At 32.2% G+C, this 16604-nt stretch overlaps 1 protein-coding gene across 1 annotated transcript in view; it reads left to right on the forward strand.

Moving 5' to 3' along the window:
* Nucleotides 1-4570, forward strand: part of LOC133180134 (receptor-type tyrosine-protein phosphatase epsilon-like) — a 45719-nt gene extending 41149 nt beyond the window's left edge. The window contains exons 18-25 of the mRNA XM_061314709.1: nucleotides 1057-1215; nucleotides 1749-1842; nucleotides 2019-2089; nucleotides 3060-3194; nucleotides 3332-3451; nucleotides 3715-3863; nucleotides 4082-4217; nucleotides 4499-4570. Coding sequence (XP_061170693.1) covers nucleotides 1057-1215; nucleotides 1749-1842; nucleotides 2019-2089; nucleotides 3060-3194; nucleotides 3332-3451; nucleotides 3715-3863; nucleotides 4082-4217; nucleotides 4499-4570 — 936 coding nt within the window. The remainder of the gene's footprint in view (nucleotides 1-1056; nucleotides 1216-1748; nucleotides 1843-2018; nucleotides 2090-3059; nucleotides 3195-3331; nucleotides 3452-3714; nucleotides 3864-4081; nucleotides 4218-4498) is intronic.
* Nucleotides 4571-16604: the final 12034 nt, after the last annotated feature.

Here is a 16604-nt window from a genome sequence, read left to right on the forward strand (position 1 = left end):
AACAAAATAGCTTTATTATTCACTTATTGCAATGTGTTGTAAATTTTACTCTATAGAATTGGAAGAAACACTATATAGAATGATATATCAAGGTACAAAACCTTCTGCGTTTATTGTACTCAAAAAGCATTTAACTTCAGATAGCAAATACAGAAAGAGGGTTACTTTATTGACATAATATTTCCTGTATTGAATTATCTGCATGGAGATGTTTATCAAGTCACGTAGCTGCTCCACTTAAAATAATTTCCTCGAGTGTAAATTTCCTTTTAAACTCTTCCTTAATTAAAGAAAACAAACATAAAGACATTCTTTAATTGTCCAATCCTTTAACTCGTCAAACAAAGCGATGTGATTTTCTTAATTGTATGAATTTGAAATTTTCTTTAAGGACAATTTATAGCAAATGATATCCATGGGAAGAAACACTCAAATACAACAAAAAACTGTTGACACACCTTCCTTATAATGTCAATGTACAAACTTGTATATCTATCAAATGAATTGTAAAGAAGATGAGAAAAGGAAATAAATATGTGTGAAAAATGTACTGCATTGAAGGCTAACTCTTTCTGATTATTTAACAGGAATTCTTTCCGCAATGGTTTGACAAATTGAAGTCCTCGTTTACAAGTACCTTGTAATTTTTGCTACTTTTTTTCCTAACCTTTTGTTTTTATTTGCACTTTATATAATGTAATTATATTCTAAGACATCTTTCTCACAACTAATTTACAATGTAGAGGTACACAATTCTCTTATAAATGAGTGTATGTAAGTATTTATCAGAAATAAAATGGTTACAAATTATTCAAATGCGCTGTAGGAATACAAAAACAACCAATGAGAAGAATACCTTGCTAATTACTTTCCTCATTTTTGAAAAATTTCTAAGTAGGCTATAATTAATTATATTTTCTAAATTCTGATAAATAGCCAGCCACAATACGTGCATTTTGAATGAAGAAAGAGTAAATGTAAAATACGCAATTTTCTCTTTGTGAAATATTAAGATCTCCGTATTTTCACTTAATTCCTGATTTTGTTAATTTTCAGGATCAATATAAAGCAGTCTACCTCGCCCTTTGTGAATCGTTCAATGGAAAATCCAGATGTCTGACTACAGAGTCATTTTTACGACAACTACAAGAACAGTCTTGTTATACCAATTGTGGAGAAGCAGCGGCAAAATCTTCTTTGTCGTCAGAGCTCCAGGTTATTTACACGACCCTTTCAAACAAAAAACACATTCTTTAATTTATTTTTCAAAAAAGCTTCATTTGAATAAAAAAATAAGTAATAACAAGCATTTTTAAGGACTGTCTTGGTTTTTTTAATTGTTATTTTTATCATTATTATTATTATTTTTTTTTTAGGGTCCTCTCTTTTTTTTCCCAAATTGTTCAATGTATTGTATTTTGAAAGAAAACTCTTTAAAGCGTCGATATTTAAATAAATGTAGGAAAACACATACACACATTAATACATTAAAAAAAAATAATTTTAAAATTAAAAAAAGTCAGACTAAGAATTACTTTCTTTTTGTTCCTCTACTCAGCTGTTTTGCAGTTTAAAAAAAAGGGTTGATCATAATCTGCTAAACTGTTAAAAACTGAGGAAACCATTACAATCACTGATAAAGTAAATCAAGTTAATTAAAACAAAATTTTTATCATAATCATTGCCACAAAAATGTTTTTTCTTTCTCGACCTAATGCTCGTTAATGATGTATCACGATCTTTTATAGGAGTTACTGTCTCTCCGGAAGAAATACGAAGAAAAGGATTATGAAACTGGACGCATGAATAAATCAGCCAACTATACATACAGCGTTTTGCCACGTAGATTTCAAATTATTTTTAACCTGATTTCTATCAAATTCAGTTTTGAAAAACATTGAAACACATGCATTTAATGATTTTAATTAAGTAAATTTACCAAGAAAAATATATTTAAAAAAAATATAATTTAAATTACAACAAATTAATGTAAATCTCTCTTCACACTTTTTCCCCAGTTGACGAATATCTGTGTCATTTGTCTTATTCAAAGGGAAGAAACACCTACTACAACGCCGTTATACTTCAGGTCTGATTTAATTTCCAAATCATACAGGGTGCCCCAAGATATATGATACCATTTGAAATACCTGCCACAAACACATCACTTGGCTAATTTCTTTGATATATGTCTCTAAAAATATTTAATTAAATACAATTTTTTACCAACAAAATATTCCAAAAATAATTCTTACAGGTCCTAACAAATTACATCAAACTTTTGCAAAAAACTTCAATTTCAATCAAAATGGATTATCAAAAGAGCTGGCCACCCTCATTTTGAAACTTTACTTATCAATTCTAGTCTTAGGTTACTGCTGCTAAACCCAAACCAGAATCCTTAACATATATAAAAGGTTTACCTCTGATGAAAATCCAGAAGTTACTACCGAGACAGGCACTGTTGTCTCAATTTAAAGAATTTTATGAAATGACTTGACATTATCATTACATAGATAGAACGTCATTTAGAGGTCATCATTTAAAAACCATAGCAATTTTCAAAGTGAACTCATTTTGTTGTTTTCTTTTTAATGACTGTCAAATTATGTAAATTAAATTGGACAGTATATGCAATATTTACAATGCATTTGTTGTAGTTCAATATTCATTACATTAGGTTTTACAGAATCTTGAAATGGTATCATATATTCTTGGACACCCTGTATGAAACGCTTTTTACTGAAAGAAAACAAACACTTTAATAATATTGATAAAATATAACTTTTAAACGTCGGCGAGATTGATCAAAACACTGTAATGCACAATAAAAGAACTGTATATACACAAATACATATCTCAAAATGTTCGTTTCCATGATATCCTTGGATATATGCGATGTTTATAAACGACATGAAACGTTAAGTAAAAGTAAATTATAATGCTATAACTAGCGTAAACATTAGTACATTTTAACATTAGTCATTATTGGATTACAATATTTACATTTAGGATTTAAAGGAAAAAGATATTTTTAAAAAGTTCTATTTGTCTTCCAGTCCTTTACAGAAAATGACAACCTGATCAGCGCTCAGTACCCACTTCCTGTCTACACAGAAGACTTTCTCAGACTCATCAAGGATTTTGACGTCAATGTGGCCGTTTTTCTGTGTCCGTTGAAGGATTTGAAATCCGTAAGATATGTTATTATTCAAGAAAAGAGTAGCACTGCTCTCCTTCATTATTCTTGAAATATTATAGATAGGAAAATATCAAATACTGGTTATATATGATTAGTTAATAAAATGATTATTTTTCGAATTTCTCCCAGTCTTCTATATGGGTTCCATCAAAAACTGATCATAAGACTGTTGGAAACTTTTCCATTAAGCTAGCTGCGTCAACAAATTCAACAATTTTTTCAACAAGAAACATCGTGCTACAGCACATGGTAGGTTGTATTTTGACAATTTATATACAAAGCCATCATATAATAAAAATGAAACTGTACGGAAAGCTTCGATGTAATTTAGTTGAACAAGAAAGGATTTCCATTTAATATGTACATGTTCCTTTGAAGAAAACAGTGCCTTAGCTAAAGCAATAATGTTTCTGTGCCTCTTATTCATTTTTCAAACTATGAACAAAATTTTGTGATATTGTTATTTATCGTAATGTATTCATTTATCTAATTCATCAATTTCCTAATTGCAGGGAATAAGTGACACAAAGGTAGTTGTACTAGAATGCAAAACATGGAAAGAAGGTAAAAAGACAATGAACAAAAGAGCTTTGCTGGATGTTGTTAAAGAAGCAAAATCTGAAAAGGTCAACCACGAAGGAAAAATTCTAATTTTGTCCAGGTAATGCAATATTGTAGTATGTACTCAAGCTTTTCAGCAGCGAGCTGCTTTTTGAACTCAAACTTATAATTAAGACTCTTTGTAGATTATGTAGGTTCACATGTACACGTATATGTACAAAATCATTCCATATTTACCATAATTTCTTTAAATTTAAGGGTATTCAGCAAAAATAAATTGTTCTTATCCTTAAATCATATAATGGTTTATCTTGAAAGTGATGGAGCCACACGTTGTGGAGCATTTGCTGTTGTCTATAACGCTCTAGAACAACTCTCAATGGACCAGGAAGTGGACATCTTCACCATCACACGGCAACTACAGATCCGTAGACCGGAGTTTGTATCAGCTTTGGTATGTGCATATGTATTTCTATCCTTTTGAATTATGAATGCTTTCAGCAAAGTAATACTTATTCAAGGAGATTACAAATTTGTATGTTAGATGTTAGATCTTTTTTTCCCAAATATAGATTACCAGTTCAGTGATGATTGTTACAATTCCTGAGACAATGTATTTTTTTTTAAAATAAAGATATCCATGTAGCTACAATCATAATTTGCAATTTTGTGATGATATAAAACAAACTAAACACTTCAATCTTTATTATTTTTTATTTTATATTTTACTTTCAGGACGAATACCAGCTTTGTTATGATACTGTTGCAGAATACATCCAGAATGACAGCGTTTATGCGAACTGCTAGAATACTAAGCTAAATTTTCATCAACAAAATCTAGTTCTTGTTTAAATCACAGGAACGGAATGGATACGTTGATTGACGATGTTTTGAATGCAAAATTGTGAAATCATAATGAATTTCGATGGGTCAAAAAATTGAAGATCAAATCAGATGTTAAATTTGTAATAAAACATTACTTTACTATTTTATTATTTTTAAAAATATAATAACATTTCTTGACCAGGACATAATTTATTGTTTTATTTATAATTAATTCATAAATTTATGAAAACTTTTGTAATAGTTTTTCAGCATATTTTAACTTTTTTGACAGACACTTCTCAATTAACTGCTTTGCAATAAAGAACACATTGACTCTTGCATTATACATGACTGTTTTTTTTTTAAATGGTATTCATTTGTCTTTATTTTATTATGAATAAGATGCATTATGTATTGCAAAATCTGCCTTTATTAAATTTGAATTTTATGATCAATAAATGAAAGCTAATATTACTGATCTGGATGCTGGTTCAATATGAATTCACACTGTATGATACAAGGTTCTTTGTAAATTTATCCTGATGACTTGCTTATTAACAAATCATTACTCTGTGAAATGCATCTTAAAAAATAAACTTATTACAATCATAAAAACCAAAATGTCTGATTTTTACTTTTTGTGTACTCTTAATCATTATTTAAAAATCAGTTATTTCTTAAACTGCATGGTATTCAAATCTTCTTGTACATATATAATAAGTGTACCATTCTATCGGGTATTTAAATTTGGAATGTCTAAATGTAAACAGATACAGATTCATATTCTAACATGTTTAAAAATCACAATCATACGTTACCAGCACAGAGACTTTTGAATCAATGAAAGATGAATTACATGCCTACCAAGAATTAAAGGTCTTCAAAGATAAAGAGAACTGTCTTATTATTCCATCACCTAGAGATGATCCAAATACCTATCAAAAATTACGTATCTCCAGGGATAAGGGAACTTACCTTAATATGGAACTAGAGGGAATTTAGACTTCTCTATCGAACCAGTTATTTGACTGGTAGTTTATAAGATAGGACAATCTTTTAAAAAAAATCCAAATCGAGTACTAGTAAAAGAATAAAGATTGATGTTAGACATCAGTTTCTTCAAGCTGTAATTTTTTTTGGTTTAGGTAATTTTTCTAACTTTCTCGTTCACTGTTTCAATTACATTCAATTCTATCTTGGTCAATATAGACTTCTATAGGGATTTAAAACTTCCGATAATTTTGATGCCCTCAATAAAAAAAGTCATTTTCAAATGTGTTTATCGAAGAACATGTTAAAAGGCACTCTGTTTCATTCTAAGTTTGATTTTGAACCAACTGCATGTCCCTTAATGAAGAAATGTGTTGTATATAAAATTCTTTCGTAACGAATTTGGTTCTTTTACTATATTTTAACAATCAGACACAGGGCACCCTTGTTTTATCAATATTTCTTTTTCATGCTATTTTCATGATTTATTTTATTAAAAATGTTTCATATATCATTATTCAATTTACATATTTATCAATCTGTCTTTTAAATTGAATTTTAATATAAAATTATACGGTAAAGAGTCAAAAGCTTTTCTTCGAATCAAGAAACAGTGGCGGGTCGTTGAAATTTTTGCCTATGTAATACTCAGAAACATCTAATATCAATAAGGGAGTAACTTTGCATACAATTTATAACTGTATTTGCAGTTTTTTGGTAAACAATTAGAGAGACCGTGGGAAAATATTGTCTAATCTATATTTTTATGATATTTATGTCCGTGTCATTACTACTCGAAGCTGTTGTGCTAGATAACATTTTTCTTCAATGTTAAAATGATATTTTTTGAGCGGCAGTGAACAGTTATCACGAATATTATTATCATTCTGTTTCATAATGGAAAAGTGTTAAAATATTGCTTCTGTTTGAACTGTATATACTACTTCTCAGACTTAGTATAATTCTTTTTTTTTTTCATTTAATTAAATTAATATTACAAAGTCTATAATTATCCTTCAGAATTATAGAGTCATTCTGATTGGTTTAAAGCATGTCATATGTGGGGAGAAAATTCGTGCAGTCTCCTTCATGCGCAGGCTGACAGCTGTGTTGTCTCACTTCAGATGACAATGAAATGGCACAAGCAAACCTGCAGGGTGACAACTGTGTTAACTCCCATTAGATGAAAATAAGTTAACTGTCGTAAGCGAGATAACTCATATTTATTATTATATATCTTATATGCGGGATCGGTAAACAATGAATTCTAACGTTGACGTCAAAGTTATCTGCTGACATGTTTTGAAAATGTGGAATCGGAGCAGTGGGTAGGAGAACAAAAGAGGTCATTTTCTACTCCATCTTAATAATTAACAACCTTATTCAGACCTGATAATTGGTGATGTATCTCTTCTAAACAGTCCATAATTGTAAATTGTCCGTAGGTGTACATGTACCTGTAAAATCTTATTTTCTCGTAAAATGAATTATTTTCAAGGCTCTTCTCATAAGAAAGAAAATATCCTTTAAATAACTCTATTCTAAAAACTACTGTTGGTAAGAAATGTTACACTTGAGCTAATTTTATAATATATAAATGTGCATTTTAAAAACAAGATAGAATTCGGTAGTTGTTATAGTGAGGCCCCTACTTCCCACAGTCTGAAATCCATGTGCTCTTTTCATTAGTTTTTCAAATCTTTGCTTGAAAAATAAAATTCTGTTGGGCATTTTTTAAATCAAGAAAATCAAAAATCAGGCTAGTATCAAAGTGTACCGTAAATTTAGATGTTTAGAAACGACATAAAACGACTTTTCATTCAAAATAAAGTATTTTGCTTATAAGGTGTGTGAGAAGCTACGGCATTCAAAGCACTAAAACAGGGACAGAGAGGTCGAAAAGTTCTTATTTTGACGTAACAAACGTGGAAGTGCAACGTCATTAAGCATTAAAAAAAATCACGATAAAATTGAACTGTATGTAGCTACATGTTTTGTAAGGGCTCTTCCATTATTTGTAACTTACCCGAAGAATGTGTTTATTTTATATTAAATTTCTGAATGAGAGCCACAAATACCTTTTTATCGTTAAAGGTTATACATCTATGAGTCAAAACTCATTGAAATTTAATTAAATCACATTAAATGAAATGATTTTGATTGAATTTACATATACATTGGGTTGTTATATTATTTCAGGCAACAAATTGCAAACTTATAACACAACAACCGATATTCAAACAATCCAAACGGACGACATCCTTGATTATCAGTCAACTGGCAAGTCTGATGATAAAAGATATTATATACTAATTCGTAAAAAGGGATTAAAGTTTTAATGACACATTTACAGTTAATTTGTGTACATTACAAGTCTTTTTTTTTCTCAAGGTATTGTAACGTGTTTTGGGTCCGATGATTTGGACCAGTCTGGGAGGATGTATAAAAATGATCAAAATTACAAGAATTATGTACAAAAGCTAATATAAGAACGAGTCAATATATACATATACATATATCTAGGGTTATCTATCCCTTTAATATAAAAACTAATAACAGGTAATTTCTTAAGGACAGGGCTCTGTCCTGTATATCTGTCCGTGGGACGTGTCTCTGGGATGTGTTCTGTAGGCTGTGTCCCAAGACGGCTGTGTCCTTTTGATCTTATACAGGCTGCAGCCAGGTACTAGATATATATCCACCGCTCGTATATACAGTTAAATGCCACTGTATTTTCCGTAACAAGCTAGAAAACAAAATACAACACTGGGCAGTTGTATTTAACACTATAATTCTTTTTATTAACTCTAACCACCGTACCTGTTAGCAACCTTCTCCTTCGACAGCCAAACACAGAATGACAATTCTACCTCGGATGCGCTCTTATATATACACCAGCGACACCCGGACTAACCTCGGATTCCATCATACCCCTAATGATAAAGCCCGTCTATAATTGAATCCCGAGCCCGATCGTCACATTACCCACGCCTCAATGTATCATGTGTCCCCACATGACAAAATAATAACATAAACAATTTTTTTTTCTCTTTTTTTTTTTTTTTTTCAATATAACAGATGAATGATCAAACATGAGATGTATGATGAGTGATGAGTATTTATCACCTTCCTGGTGATTATGTATCATTATCTAGCAAACATGAAATTATACAGAATGTCTACAAATGTTCTCTGATGACTATTCACCATTTACATATCAAAAAGTTCTTCACTTTCTCTAATACGCTTGATTCTCTGTCCGTTCTCATTGTACTTAGTTACAGTCACCTCTTTCACCCGTCGATGATATCCCTCTGTCTGAGTACCCTGATCTACAAGTTTGGTCTGCCTTATTACTGGGTCAGGCATGGTAGAAAGTGTCTGGACACCTACTTCTACACACTTCCTCTCTACCAATTCCTTCTCATATCACGCTGTAAGGAACGCATGTTCTTTTCAACTGTTTCTATGAAATGATCGAGTTTCGAGGCCTTAGACGAGTCCTCTGTATTCTCACTCATCACCCTGACTGCATCTATACGACGGCTCTCTGCTCTGTTGTATGCTTCTAGTTCAACAGCTCTCTGTATTGCATCATTTAAGTTCATAGGTCTCGCCTGCTTAATCTTGAGACGCATTTCTGAGTTGTGCAACCCATCTAAGAATTGTTCTGTCGCGAGTATTTCCCGGACGTCATCAGGAGCAGTTGGGTAGGCTAAATTTATGAGTCTTCTTATGTCTTGACCCATCTCCGGCAAACTTTCAGATGCCTTTTGTCTTCTGTCTCTGAGCTGTGCTCTGTATAGCTCTGTCTGGTTTAAAGGCGCAAACCTATCCTGTAGGGCTTTGACTAGTTTACCGTAGTTCTGTCGTCCCTCTCTAGGCTGATTTCCTAATACTCCTTGTGCTTGGCCTCTAAGGGATGCAGCCAAGTACAATCCCTTCTCAGTCTCTGTCCACTCATTTAAAAGACAGACTGATTCGAAATGCGACAGATAATCGTTCCACAAACCTGACCCATCATATGTAGCTGGCTTTATAAAATTTCTGGATCGGGCTTGTCCTGGGTTTGTATCCTTCCTTGGCTTGGGAGCACGCATGGGAGCTCGAACATTAGGTACAGAACTTTCATCATCATCAGTACGTGCGCAAACATCATCACTGACATATCCACTAACACTATCTCTCCGTCTCTCATGCGGAGTACTGGTACTCATGCCTGGTCTGTGTCTCAGGACGCCTGGAGTCCGTGTACCAGGGGAATTCCTACCCATGACAGAGTCATGTATCTCTCTATTTAAACGAATTATTTCCCTTTCCAAAAAATCAACATCAGCTTGTAAATCTGTCATTCTTATGAATGTAATAAAATGCTATCAATGAAATTAACTTAAAACAACGACCGATCCAAATCCCGACGCTGCCGCCAATTTTTGTAACGTGTTTTGGGTCCGAAGATTTGGACCAGTCTGGGAGGATGTATAAAAATGATCAAAATTACAAGAATTATGTACAAAAGCTAATATAAGAACGAGTCAATATATACATATACATATATCTAGGGTTATCTATCCCTTTAATATAAAAACTAATAACAGGTAATTTCTTAAGGACAGGGCTCTGTCCTGTATATCTGTCCGTGGGACGTGTCTCTGGGATGTGTTCTGTAGGCTGTGTCCTTTTGATCTTATACAGGCTGCAGCCAGGTACTAGATATATATCCACCGCTCGTATATACAGTTAAATGCCACTGTATTTTCCGTAACAAGCTAGAAAACAAAATACAACACTGGGCAGTTGTATTTAACACTATAATTCTTTTTATTAACTCTAACCACCGTACCTGTTAGCAACCTTCTCCTTCGACAGCCAAACACAGAATGACAATTCTACCTCGGATGCGCTCTTATATATACACCAGCGACACCCGGACTAACCTCGGATTCCATCATACCCCTAATGATAAAGCCCGTCTATAATTGAATCCCGAGCCCGATCGTCACAGTATCTGTTATACAGGTTAGGCATAAATACATGTAAATCTATTTCGATAGTAAGAAAGAATTTTATTGCAGATCAAACATTTTGACAGCAAATATGAATAACAATGTCTTAATAGTTCAAATCAATAAAATGTGAAAATTCAAACAAAATAATTCTCGAACACTTTTACCTATTCTATGTATACAAATTATGACTTATGTTCAACTGTCCTCAAGTATATGTATCATATACCATGTATCACCAAAAGTTAGAATAATATTACTTCAGCTTTTCATTTTCATAAATGACACCGTTTGTCTCTTCCTAATAAAAAGGAAAAAAAATACGGATTGGATGAAAGAATGTGTTTCAGTCCAACAATTCAAATTGTGATTCATTGTGTTATTCTCTTCTACTAAAAAGTAAAACAAATTTTTTACACAGAGTCTTTCTCATTTGTTTCATATGTGGGTGTTTTACTGACTATAAAAGATGAAGGTCAGCTTAAAAATAATATTAAAACAATATTAAAATTATTAATGAAAAGAGGCTTCAAAAAGTATATTCCTAAGAAAAACAAGATACTGTACCTTAGATTACCAAGTTGAACCAGATGGAATAATGAAGGGACCCTACATTAATTATGGCGGCCAATGGCGATCTTGCTTAATCGCTTTGAAGGAAACCATCTATAACCTTTTTTTTCAAAACCTGGCAGCTACTAACCTACAATGTAAGTCTATAGAATATAGGTAGCAACTGTTCCTTCGCCAAGCGTTCGGCACTTTGAAGTGAAAGTTGCGGGTCTCTCTGATGAGACCTTAAAAAGCCAGGCCAAGTGTTGGCACAATAAAGATCCCTCATTGCTGAATAACACTGATTGCCGAGTAAAGGTCACAATTTGAAGTCATTTACCGGCATACGGTGACGTCTCTATATGAGTAAAAATTTCTCGAAAGGGACGTAAAACAACATAAAATCAACTAATCTCTATTCTTGTATGAAGTCAGCACTTCGTAAATTCTATGGTCGTTATAAAGGTTATCATTAAAACCTATCATTGGTTCGCATTTTAGCTGACATGTTTCACATCAGTTACCTGGTATTAGACTTTTGATTTTATACATGTATTAATATGACAACTGAATATTCTTCCTGATCAGTACATAGGGCTCATGGCTGATATGACTGGTCGACAGATGTCTATACGTCCTAGGCACCTGACCTGACTGTGGGCATAATATATAAAACTGTTGTAGTGGGACAGAATATTTAATGGGGGATTGGCATCGGCCCTAAGTTGGCCCAATACCATGAATCTGGCAAAGCATCATGGGTAGACAGCATCAGGACTACTTGTCGTAATATCCGCTTCATTTTTCTTCTGACACAAGCGTAATGAGACCGATACCTTGCACATCTGCATCCAGTTTGTAAGTATTTATATATGTTTGCTTTGACACGGCTTAATTAACGTAAGTTTAAACGATGTCGTGTACAAATCTGTGTAAAACAGACACTGGGAAGTGCAGAAGCCAGGTGATGTAGGGTTAACACTGTCGAGCACATGGTCAAACGTTGAAAATGTTGAAGTTAAAACAAAATTAATTCAGAACTAAAACGTAAATTGGGTGCTTTCATTTAAAATTTGTTCATTGTATCGACAAATTTTCTATACATGTATTTTACTCTGAATAGTCATTAGTGATTTCTATAGGGCGACCATTTAAACCTATGCAGGTACTTTTTGAAACAATTTTTCATTCAAAAGGTTTTTAAAAAAATCCAATCTCATATTTTTTTCCGCGTGCATTTGTACTGTCGTTAAAATATATAGGAAGCATCTTTAATACAGTCAGTTAATTTAATTAAATTTTTTATTTTCATGTAGAGAACCTGAATATTTGACAAGTAACATGGGTTCCATCTGCTCTGTTAGTTGAGACCCCCCCCCCCCCCCTCCCCCTTTACAAACCATTCTCCCTCTAACAAGGCAGTATTAAATATTTCTCACAAAAAAATCTATTCATATAAAATATACTATGCCCTTTAATGAAGAATGTGACAGGTTCAAATAATAAGATTTCTTCATGATCTTAAATTTGTTGAATTATCACTTTTAGCTAGTACGCTCTAGTTCTATAATTTAGGTCCTCCTCGCAATTTTTTTAATATCTTTTTGTTGTATCAAGCTATCTATCTTTCGTTGTTTTGTTTTGTTTTGGTTTTTTTTTTCTTTTTTCCTTTTTTTTTTTAATTATTATTTTATTTTATTTTTTAATCCATCAGGAACTAGAAATTTTATGCAGTGATTTTCATTCTATGAAATACGTATCTTTCTTCGTTAGTACGATGTACGTAATTACTGGTAACAGCTAGATCAATTTAAAAAAAATAATAATCTGCTTATACTCGGTCAGTCAGTTAAAAAACGAAATTAAACAAAACTTGATATTACTTGGTTGTTCTAAAACACCGTGTAAAATATTCACATGTCCACCATGTGTAGAAGTTTCAAGTTTCGTTTTTAGAATCGGGTCAAATATTAGTACATTTTGAATTTCTTACGATATGCATTTAGTAAAATTAGTAAATCTAGATTTAACCTTGTAAAGAGAGTATAATATGTGATGTCCATTCCATTTCTTGTTGTATGAGACCAATGTACTCAAAGTACATGCGACATGATTCAATTAGTTATTCAGACTGTCGCAGAAAAAATGGGGATGAAAGACTGTTAACTAAGCTGATAGGCGCAAGGTTGATTCTTTATTTTTAAGTTCCATAAGTAATACATGTAATAATTACTAAATATCTATAATATACATGAATAAATTATTTCAGAGAATCAAGGAACAATACAAAATCAGCTATTATAATAACATTTATTCATGAGTGCGATCAGCATGTTACCGGCTGACTTTCATAATTCAGAACATTTTTTTTCTCGGATTCAGCGATGTGGAGTTTTCGCGTTTCTGAATTGTGAAAAGTTGATGCTAATATCATTACACAAATTGCTAAATCACTAAACCATCTTTCTTAAAAAAAAACAAAACAAAAAAACTCGTATAAATTTTGCATAATTATTTATTAGATAAAGTCGAAGTCTTACTTTTTAATTTCTCGTCTCCGTTTTACAGGCCCTTAAACACTGTTAACAGAGATTCAAATGAATTTACATGTAGCACCCTCCCTCCGGATATTCTTTAAACTTTATCTCAAGAAATGTACGTAAAACTAGCAAATGAAATTAAATAATGAGCAAAGATCTACGTGAATTAAAATAAATTTATTTCATTTTTACATGTTTATGTTACTTCATTTAATTAATAAGTTTGTACATGTATATAACTTCGTTTCTTTTCTTCTTTTTTTTTATTTTGTACTGTGTCCTATTTTGCTAAACATTTTTCTATCAATTTTAAGTGTCAACAAAATCGATAACAAATATTAATTCTTTTGTGCGTCCATAAAGACTGTTCCTGCTCCAAGTAGCAAGCACATGTACATTGTAGGTAGTTTGTATATTATTAACACCGGTGGCCGCAGACGCAGAACAAGTAACAGGTAATTAGTGCCCATTGTTACGCAGACCACTACAACTTACATAGAATATACATGTGGTATCCCGTTCTGCCCCAGTGCCTATGACATGTACACAATAAAGCCATATCTTCGATTTCTGATCAATTTCAACGTGTATTCCATTCAGATCTGTGACCTTATAATATTAAAATCAATCACCTTAATAATCCATTATTTACATTTAGTAGGTCCCATTTCTTATTATCCATTCCATAAAATTAAATTAAATGAATGACATTTTTACAAATTATTGAATAAAAATGTCTAAGGTGGTGACTTGTGAAATTGTAAGAGACCAACTTCAAAATTACATGTACGAGGGGTGATCAAAAAGTCCGCGAACTATCTCTATATTTACAAAACCACAATTCAGATCAGAATGAAATTTGATACACATAAAGTCATACACACGTTCTATAAATAGCAGATGATATGTAATATTTTGTTCCATGTTTGTGACGTCACAATGTGAAAATGACGTCAATATGTAGGGCACTTGTGACAAAAAATGGTTGACTCAGTCGTATTCGAACATTGCAGGGCTGTAAAGTTTAACGTATATCTTGGAAACCCCTTTGTAGTAGCATATAATAATTTACAAGGTTCATAAAGACAAAAAACTTGCCAGAAGTTCAATTATTAATTGGATTGATTGTTTTAGTGAAGGAATGGAGATGGTTAAAAAATTATGTGTCTTCTGTTGCCCAGTGAAAGCAAGCTTGGGAAGAGATGTGTCGTTGGTTGTGCAATTTGGTATGAAAGATCGCCAAGTTACAGTTTAAAAAATAGTTGAATATTCTAACAGTAATATAATAATCAAATCCCTAAAATATCGTTTACTTTAGACTTTAAACATATCAGATATGATAAAAAGAAGGCGGCCATATTTTATCCACATTGGAAAAACGACGCTCCCAAGACAGATGACTCGGGTTGTGATGGTCACCATGCTCATTTTGGGAAAGGATATCCCTATCCATCCATCCAATTGCCGAGATTTGGCCATTTCGGACAAATGGACTGTTTTTGATATAAAAAAAATAACTTGCATGGTAAGAAATATAAGACTCGGAAAAATTTCGTAGATTCTGTGAACAGAACGCTACGGAGCATGTCACGTGACCGCCTGGATCACGTGATTCGCGCATGGGCAAAACAGTGGCAGATGTGCATTAAAATCGGAGAGAACTATTTTAGAAAATAATAAACATTGAAACCTAATTTTATTTCTTATATGGAAATAATTCAATTAGTTCGCGAACTTTTTGATCACCCCTCGTACACGTGTATACCATTGCACTTACACTATAATTCTGACAAAAAAATTTTGATCCGCCCCCATCTGCCGGTTGCACATGTATAAACATGTAGCAGAGTTATATTCTGGGACGATCTACGAATGCTTGCATTACGTATTCCTAAAATAAATAAGAAATGTGCCTCCAGACGGAACATATTCACCCCTGTTTTCATCTCTCAATTTATTTTAAGAAAAAAAGGCACAAAATTTATCAGTTTCGGGCAGATTTACAGGGGGGAAAAAGATCAGAAAGACCGAACATGAAATTTGAAAAAAAAAATAATAAAAAATAAACTATGCATATCTTTGGGAAAGAATAAAAAAAAAATTGCTATCATGTAAGGCCATCTTTAAAAAGAAAATGATTGTTTGTCCTCTCTTGACCGAGTGAAAAAAAGGTCCGAATCAAAATTTTTCTATTCTGCTGGAATTTTTTTTTTATCCCGATTTCTTCCCACCCATTAATAACTATTTCCACTTCAGTGTTTTTTTAATGAAAAAATTCACCAACCTCCTTACCCAAATTTCTTGAGTAGGGCTATCAATCCTTTAATTTTTTTTAAGCCCTAATGTTTTAGTATTACAATGCCATATGTTAAAATGAAATCTTCATGCAAAAGGAATATTCCATTTATTCTGCTTACAGACAAACATGTACTATTTTCACACATTCTTGGAAAACATTTGCCTTTACTGACAATTTTATTTAATGGCTAACTTTTAAATTAATTATAATTGTCAAGATTTTTACAACCGTATTGTAATCGAGATCAGTGTCATATTTTTTGTCACAAGCAGTAAATCTAAAGAAATATGAAAATGTTGTTGTGAAAATTAAATAAAAAGAAAGTCATGAATGAAGAAGGTTTTAACAAACCTAAGCTATATTTTAGCACCTTCTCAGCTCAAGAACAATGGCCACAGTAATTATCAGTAAATCTCAGCATCGACAGCACATCAACAGTATTTATCAGTATTTATTAGACTCAACAGTAAAGACGACAGTAATTATCAGTATTTATCAGAAACAACTAAAATTATAATTATATATAATTATATAATTATACAGTTGAACTTCAGTATCTTGAACACTGATATCTAGAATACCATGCATATGTCGAAGTGATACGGACGTTCCAACCTCTTATTCTTATA

The sequence above is a fragment of the Saccostrea echinata genome, unplaced genomic scaffold (genome assembly GCF_033153115.1).
Source record: "Saccostrea echinata isolate AGI-Se365-2 ecotype Australia unplaced genomic scaffold, CSIRO_AGI_Sech_v1 ptg000006l, whole genome shotgun sequence".
Lineage (NCBI taxonomy): Eukaryota > Metazoa > Mollusca > Bivalvia > Ostreida > Ostreidae > Saccostrea > Saccostrea echinata.